This window comes from Hordeum vulgare, chromosome 5H (assembly GCF_904849725.1).
Source record: "Hordeum vulgare subsp. vulgare chromosome 5H, MorexV3_pseudomolecules_assembly, whole genome shotgun sequence".
In the NCBI taxonomy this organism is placed as follows: domain Eukaryota; kingdom Viridiplantae; phylum Streptophyta; class Magnoliopsida; order Poales; family Poaceae; genus Hordeum; species Hordeum vulgare.
In genome coordinates, this window is record NC_058522.1 from 538,583,253 (window position 1) to 538,591,970 (window position 8,718).

The 8,718-nt window shown below is 50.5% G+C and overlaps 1 protein-coding gene across 1 annotated transcript; it reads left to right on the plus strand.

The window, feature by feature from the left end:
• Nucleotides 1–647: 647 nt before the first annotated feature.
• On the plus strand, nt 648–3,545 carry LOC123452511 (tubulin beta-4 chain). Its single transcript, XM_045129167.1, has 3 exons — nt 648–1,148; nt 2,142–2,411; nt 2,526–3,545. The coding sequence occupies exons 1-3, from the start codon at nt 755–757 to the stop codon at nt 3,197–3,199; spliced, it is 1,338 nt and encodes a 445-aa protein (XP_044985102.1). The 5' UTR covers nt 648–754; the 3' UTR covers nt 3,200–3,545.
• Nucleotides 3,546–8,718: the final 5,173 nt, after the last annotated feature.

Here is an 8,718-nt window from a genome sequence, read left to right on the forward strand (position 1 = left end):
CAGCACACCGTCCTGTAACTACGGTCAGTTCAGGGCCTGTTTTCCCCTTTGCGGGGACGGTGGTTAGGTAGGTACCTGTTTGCAGGGAGTCGTTCATCTCTTCTTTGACGTGCTTCTTTCATGATATTCCGTGGGAAAATATAGAAATAGAAAGTAGGCTAAAACGGAGAAACATGCATGGATTCTCCGCCGTGAGGAGCCAGTTTCCTCGCCGTGACTTGTGGGATTCTCCGCCGTGACCTGTTCCCCGGCGACGGCCGGCCCTACCGCCCGCCGTGTCATCAGCACCTCTCGTCCCCATCCACACGAATCCGTCCCCCGGGCCGGCCCAGCCTCCAGCGCCGATCACACGCCGCTGACAGCTACGCCACACCCGATTATACCGTCCACGGCCAACTGGTGCTCCGTCGGCCCCAGCCGTCGGTGGCCGATCCCATCCGCTCATCCTCTCACTCGACTGCCCAGCTGCGTCCCGTGGGCCCCGCGCCTTCGGTTACGCCAGCCTGGCACGCTCCGAGCCATCCCGAGCCCACGCTACGCCAGCACACCACACACTGGGTCGGGGCCCCACCTCTGGCCCGCGGCCCGCAACCACCGGGCGCGGCCGAGCCCGAACCCGAAGCTGGAGTATAAAGGCCCGGAAAACACCATCCTCCATTTCGAAATCCGAATTCCCCAATCCCCCAGGCCAGCCAGCCAGCGAGCGACCCCCCTCCCCCGCAACCACCACCGGACCCCCGGCGAAGCGGCGACGATGAGGGAGATCCTGCACATCCAGGGCGGGCAGTGCGGGAACCAGATCGGGGCCAAGTTCTGGGAGGTGATCTGCGACGAGCACGGGATCGACGGCACGGGGCGCTACGCGGGGGACTCGGACCTGCAGCTGGAGCGGATCAACGTCTACTACAACGAGGCCAGCGGGGGCCGCTTCGTGCCCCGCGCCGTGCTCATGGACCTCGAGCCCGGCACCATGGACTCGGTCCGCTCCGGCCCCTTCGGTCAGATCTTCCGCCCCGACAACTTCGTCTTCGGCCAGTCCGGCGCCGGCAACAACTGGGCCAAGGGACACTACACCGAGGGCGCCGAGCTCATCGACTCCGTCCTCGACGTCGTCCGCAAGGAGGCCGAGAACTGCGACTGCCTCCAGGGTACCCATCTCATCTCCCTCTCTTCCGCGCGAATTTATGTTACTGTTAGGGATTTTGATGGGCCAGCGTTTAGATCTGGCCTCGGCCGTTCGGCATGGAGTTAGATCCGGTCTATATATGGTCAGGTTGTGATTACGGCGGCGTCTGTTCGGCATTTATGCGAGGGGCCGTTGGGCATTTACGCGATGCGCTGTTCCGCATCGCTGGAGATGATGCTTGTGCTAATTGTTGATATGTTTGTCTCATCAATTCATGTCGAGTTCTGTGTTTTCTGCATGAATTTGATCATTTAACTGCTGGTTACTGTTGATCCAAGCAATTTGCTGTCTAGTAGTACGACGATAGGTCGTGTCCAATTTGTCCATTACGAAGATGCCCAATTCAGAACGTCAGAGTGGAGGGAGCTGGTAGGATGTAGGTTGTCCTGTCTCTGTGTGGTCTGTTTGTGATTAGTATGCTGGCTTCTTCTAGCTTAAAGGGATCGTGTGCATGCGCCTGTCAAAATTAATTTAGCTATTATGGATAAGCACCTAGCTAGCTTCACCAATCTGGATTGTCGGTAGGACTGATAGATTCTATTAAAGTAGGTAGTGTTTGATTGGCACTTTGAACCCATTGATGCCCTGTTGAAAAACTAAATTAAGAACTGCCATACCTGAGCTGCGTTATTTGGTCAAACATTAGCTATACAATATGGAGTCCCTATCTAAATGATGAATAAAGAAGTGCTTGGCTCCATTTCTTTGGACATCCCTAGTTGTCTTGGTGTAGTATTTAATATGGCAGGCCCAAGTAACATGTTTGTCTAGCATCACTGTTGTAACTTGTTTGCTCAACAACTCCTGGTGATATTGCTGAACTGTTTGCGTCCTTGGATTGTTGCTGCATCCTTTGTACTCTTTTGCAGTTCTCACTACAGATGTCTGATTTTGCATGCTGCATCTTCAATTGCATGTGTGAATAATGGTGTGGCTTTATTTGGTTTCTTTACAGGGTTCCAAGTTTGCCATTCTTTGGGAGGAGGCACTGGATCTGGGATGGGCACCCTTCTTATTTCTAAGATTAGGGAGGAGTACCCTGATCGAATGATGCTGACCTTCTCTGTCTTCCCATCACCAAAGGTCTCAGACACCGTGGTTGAGCCATACAATGCTACGCTTTCCGTTCACCAACTCGTTGAGAACGCTGATGAGTGTATGGTGCTTGACAATGAAGCTCTGTACGACATATGCTTCCGCACACTAAAGCTTGCCACCCCTTCGTGTAAGCCAATCTTCTCTTGATCTTTACTTTCCTGTGATATTTGCTGAAATTTACATACTGAAGTTTATGTTCAGTTAGAAGTGGGCACTGATAATTTTGGTTCTAACAATGCAGTTGGTGACCTGAACCATCTTATCTCTGCTACCATGAGTGGTGTCACATGCTGCCTGAGGTTCCCTGGACAACTCAACTCTGATCTTCGCAAGCTTGCTGTGAATCTCATCCCGTTCCCCCGCCTCCACTTCTTCATGGTCGGCTTTGCCCCGCTGACGTCGCGCGGGTCACAAATGTACCGTGCTCTCACTGTCCCTGAGCTGACCCAGCAAATGTGGGATGCCAAGAACATGATGTGTGCCGCAGACCCCCGCCACGGCCGCTACCTCACCGCCTCGGCCTGCTTCCGAGGCAAGATGAGCACCAAGGAGGTGGACGAGCAGATGCTCAACGTCCAGAACAAGAACTCGTCGTACTTTGTGGAGTGGATCCCCAACAACGTCAAGTCGAGCGTGTGCGACATGCCGCCCAGGGGCCTGAAGATGGCGGGCACCTTCGTCGGCAACTCCACGTCCATCCAGGAGATGTTCCGCCGGGTGAGCGAGCAGTTCACGGCCATGTTCAGGAGGAAGGCCTTCTTGCACTGGTACACGGGCGAGGGCATGGACGAGATGGAGTTCACCGAGGCTGAGAGCAACATGAACGACCTTGTCGCTGAGTACCAGCAGTACCAGGACGCGACCGCCGATGAAGAGTATGACGAGGAGGAGGAAGAGGAACGCGACGCAGAGTAGCGGCAACGGATGCGCCCCGCTCCGCTCCGTGCAGCTATATGTCCACCGCTTCAGGTCGTGTCCAGTGAGAGTTTGTGGTTTCCCCGTGGCTTGGATGAGTCGAGGTTGCGTCGTGTGCCCCGTTTTGTAATTTGCTACGGTTAGTAGTGCGTTGCAGTCTGTCTTGTTCAGCATCCTTTGGTCGGTACCTGACGACGGCCTCAACTGTCGAGTGCTCTCCTTGAGCTAGTCGTCGCCTCCTTGTAAGTTCTGACAAGTATTATTGTTATTATTAGTCGTTCGCTTCAGCAACAACAAAGGACTATTGGTAGTGGTTTCTTGTCATTGTGAATATTGGGTTTTGGAATGTTTTTGCCTCGCTCTTTGTGTATATTTCGTATGCTCGCTCCTGTGTGCTCTTGGTAGCAGTGGCTTCTCATCTTTGTGAACCTTGCGTGCTGCTCAAAATAAAAAATAAAAAATCTTGCGTGCTGTTTTTTTCTGCCTCGTTCTTTGTGGACATAAGTATATTCATATGCCTGCTCAGATAGGGGTGGACTAACGAGCTGCTCAGTAAGCTCGTTAAGATTAAGGAGAAAAAACCCTGCCCGGCTCGTTCGAAGATCGTTAAGCTCGTGCGAGCGCTTGGCTCGGCTCAGCGTGTATATGTTGTTTTTAAGAAGTAAGATGGTGAATGCAAAAGGAAATTCACTAGTTTATTGCCTTCTATGTAGATTACATTTAATAGATGGAATGAGGTGCTATGAAAACTTTATCATATAAGATAAAAATAGGTGGTATGTTGTTATTAATGAGCTTAACGAGCTACTCATGAAACTCATTAGCTTGTTCATTAAGTTTGTTAAGCTTAACGAACGGAAATCGATGATTGGCTATATTCATTAAGAAGCGAGTCACGAGTTCAACGAGTCGAACTATCGAGCGCTCATTAAGCTCACGAGCTACGAGCTTTTGGTCCAGCCTTACGCTCAGGTGATGGATTACAGTCTCTCGTAAGAGCCATCTACGAATTGTGGTTGCCTAATTTGGTCCCCTATATGCGTGCCCGGCCGCGTCTGTGGATAACTGATGGACATATCCATTTTGTCTCAGTATCACTTAACTAAATGGCAGATTACGATTTAAACTAACAGAGAGCGGTCGGAGTTCACCACTTCCTTGTTGGACGCTTTCGCTTGGTGTCTTGGGAGCTGGTTGTCCTCAGGTGAAGCTAATTGCCTTGATGCATTGAAGGTCCTTGAGCCTTCTCTCCTGGCCATTGCAGACCTGATGTTCCTTGCCGGAGAAGATCTTGATGACCTAGTGTTCTTTGTTGAAGAAGAAATGTTGGTCCTGCTCTTCTTGGTTGGTATTGCTGCTAGATAAGTTGTTGTGGAAGCACACCTTTTTCTTGATTTTGAAGCTATTGGTGCATATGGTTCTGGTGCTGGTGAGGACTGATGAGTAGAATTTGAAGTTGTTGGTGTAGGTAGTGCTGGTGCAGGAGCAGAAACATCAGGTCCTTTTGGAGGCCTGTGGGATGTTGCAGCAATAGAAGAACGAGCTTGAGAGTACTTAGCTCTATTTTCCTACACAAACAGAGAAGGACCAGCTTCTATGTAATGCAATCAAAGAAAAAATTGTGAATGAAACAATGTAAGTAATGCATGCAACTACCTAGTACTTGTTCTTCCTCATGTGCAACTGAGGCTTCAAGGGGTCACTACAATTGCTGAACGTATGCCCATGCTTCTTGAAGTTATTGCAAGTTACAGTACCAATTCTTGAGGTATCCCTTCTAGCTCGCACCTCAAATTGACTTCTCCTCCTAGCAGTTTTTTTCCCTTTTTTTCTTTGAACACCGAACGAGGTACGTCATCTCCGGGTGTAAGGGTGTGTTTGGTTGCTGTCATGGAGAGGAATGTCACGGGTCGAACCCGTTCCCATGCCTCGTTCCAGCGTTTGGTTTAACAAGCAGAACAGAACCCACTCATTCCACTTTTGGGAATATTCCATCTAGATCCGGAATGTGCCAATACCACCAAATTGACGGAATCACGCAGAACCATTCTCTCCCTCGACCGGCTCCTTCTTCCTCTCGTCCTGCACAGCTGCACAGGTGCGCCGCCGGCCTCTCCCTCCCTTCCCTGCGCCGCCGGCGTCTTCCTCCCTTCTTCCCTGCGCCGCCGGCCCTCTTCCTCCCTCCATTCCATGCGTCGCCGGCCCACTTCCTCCCTCCCTCCCTCTGCCGCGCCGCCTTAAACCTCGAACTGCTGCTTCGCCGTGCTGTGCCGCCGTTCCGGCGCCACCTCTCCCTCTCCGGCGCCGCCTCTCCCCTTCGGCGCGCCTCTCCCTCTCCGGTGCCGCCGCTCACGCGCCGCCTCTCCCTCTCCATCGTCGCCTCTACCCCTCCGACGTCGCCTCTCCCTCTCCGGCGCCGCCTCTCCCATTCCGGCGCCGCCTCTCCCCTTCCGGCGTCGCCTCTCCCCCTCCGGCGTCGATGCAGATCTCCATGGGCTGAAGGTGGATCACCACAGGCATATCTGTTGGAAATATGCCCTAAAGGCAATAATAAATTAGTTATTATTATATTTCTTTGTTCATGATAATCGTTTATTATCCATGCTATAATTGTATTGATTGGAAACACAGTGCATGTGTGGATACATAGACAAAACACTGTCCCTAGTAAGCCTCTAGTTGACTAGCTCGTTTATCAAAGATGGTCAAGGTTTCCTGACCATAGGCAAGTGTTGTCACTTGATAACGGGATCACATCATTAGGAGAATCATGTGATGGACTAGACCCAAACTAATAGACGTAGCATGTTGATCGTGTCATTTTGTTGCTACTGTTTTCTGCGTGTCAAGTATTTGTTCCTATGACCATGAGATCATATAACTCACTGACACCGGAGGAATGCTTTGTGTGTATCAAACTGTTGGGGAACGTCGCATGGGAAACAAAAAATTTCCTACGCGCACGAAGACCTATCATGGTGATGTCCATCTACGAGAGGGGATGAGTGATCTACGTACCCTTGTAGATCGTACAACAGAAGCGTTAGTGAACGCGGTTGATGTAGTGGAACGTCCTCACGTCCCTCGATCCGCCCCGCGAACAATCCCGCGATCAGTCCCACGATCTAGTACCGAACGGACGGCACCTCCGCGTTCAACACACGTACAACTCGACGATGATCTCGGCCTTCTTGATCCAGCAAGAGAGACGGAGAGGTAGAAGAGTTCTCCGGCAGCGTGACGGCACTCCGGAGGTTGGTGATGACCTTGTCTCAGCAGGGCTTCGCCCGAGCTCCGCAGAAACGCGATCTAGAGGAAAAACCGTGGAGGTATGTGGTCGGGCTGCCGTGGAAAAGTCGTCTCAAATCAGCCCTAAAACCTCCGTATATATAGGTGGGAGGGAGGGGACCTTGCCTTGGGGCTCAAGGAGCCCCAAGGGGGTCGGCCGAGTCCAAGGGGGGGAGGACTCCCCCCCAAACCGAGTTGGACTTGGTTTGGTGGGAGGGAGTCCCCGTTCCTTCCCACCTCCTCCCTTTTTTTTTCTCTTGATTTTCTCTTCTTGGCGCATAGAGCCCTTTTGGGCTGTCCCACCAGCCCACTAAGGGCTGGTGTGCCACCCTCAAGGCCTATGGCCTTCCCCGGGGTGGGTTGCCCCCCCCCGGTGAACTCCTGGAACCCATTCGTCATTCCCGGTAACTCCGAAAACCTTCCGGTAATCAAATGAGGTCATCCTATATATCAATCTTCGTTTCCGGACTATTCCGGAAACCCTCGTGACGTCCGTGATCTCATCCGGGACTCCGAACAACATTCGGTAACCAACCATATAACTCAAATACGCATAAAACAACGTTGAACCTTAAGTGTGCAGACCTTGCAGGTTCGAGAACTATGTAGACATGACCCGAGAGACTCCTCGGTCAATATCCAATAGCGGGACCTCGATGCCCATATTGGATCCTACATATTCTACGAAGATCTTATCGTTTGAACCTCAGTGCCAAGGATTCATATAATCCCGTATGTCATTCCCTTTGTCCTTCGGTATGTTACTTGCCCGAGATTCGATCGTTAGTATCCGTATACCTATTTCAATCTCGTTTACCGGCAAGTCTCTTTACTCGTTCCGTAATACAAGATCCCGCAACTTACACTAAGTTACATTGCTTGCAAGGCTTGTGTGTGATGTTGTATTACCGAGTGGGCCCCGAGATACCTCTCCGTTCACACGGAGTGACAAATCCCAGTCTTGATCCATACTAACTCAACTAACACCTTCGGAGATACCTGTAGAGCATCTTTATAGTCACCCAGTTACGTTGCGACGTTTGATACACACAAAGCATTCCTCCGGTGTCAGTGAGTTATATGATCTCATGGTCATAGGAATAAATACTTGACACGCAGAAAACAGTAGCAACAAAATGACACGATCAACATGCTACGTCTATTAGTTTGGGTCTAGTCCATCACGTGATTCTCCTAATGACGTGATCCAGTTATCAAGCAACAACACCTTGTTCATAATCAGAAGACACTGACTATCTTTGATCAACTGGCTAGCCAACTAGAGGCTTGCTAGGGACGGTGTTTTGTCTATGTATCCACACATGTAAATGAGTCTTCATTCAATACAATTATAGCATGGATAATAAACGATTATCTTGATACAGGAATTATAATAATAACTATATTTATTATTGCCTCTAGGGCATAATTCCAACAGTCTCCCACTTGCACTAGAGTCAATAATCTAGCCCTCACATCACCATGTGAATTACATTGTAATAAATCTAACACCCATACAGTTCTGGTGTTGATCATGTTTTGGCCGTGGAAGAGGTTTAGTCAGCGGGTCTGCTACATTCAGATCCGTGTGCACTTTGCATATATTTACGTCCTCTCCCTCGACGTAGTCGCGGATGAGGTTGAAGCGTCGTTTGATGTGTCTGGTCTTCTTGTGAAACCGCGGTTCCTTTGCTATGGCAATGGCACCAGTGTTGTCACAGAACAAGGTTATTGGATTCAGTGCGCTTGGCACCACTCCAAGATCCGTCATGAACTGCTTCATCCAGACACCCTCCTTAGCCGCCTCCGAGGCAGCCATGTACTCCGCTTCACATGTAGAATCTGCTACGACGCTTTGCTTGGAACTGCACCAGCTTACTGCACCCCCATTAAGAATAAATATGTATCCGGTTCGCGACTTAGAGTCGTCCGGATCTGTGTCAAAGCTTGCATCGACGTAACCTTTTACGGCGAGCTCTTCGTCACCTCCATACACGAGAAACATCTCCTTAGTCCTTTTCACGTACTTCAGGATATTCTTGACCGTTGTCCAGTGATCCACTCCTGGATTACTCTGGAACCTACCTGCCATACTTATGGCCAGGCTAACATCCGGTCTAGTGCACAACATGGCATACATGATAGAACCTATGGCTGAAGCATAGGGGACGGAGCACATATGCTCTCTATCTTCATCAGTTGCTGGGCACTGATTCTTACTCAATCTCGTA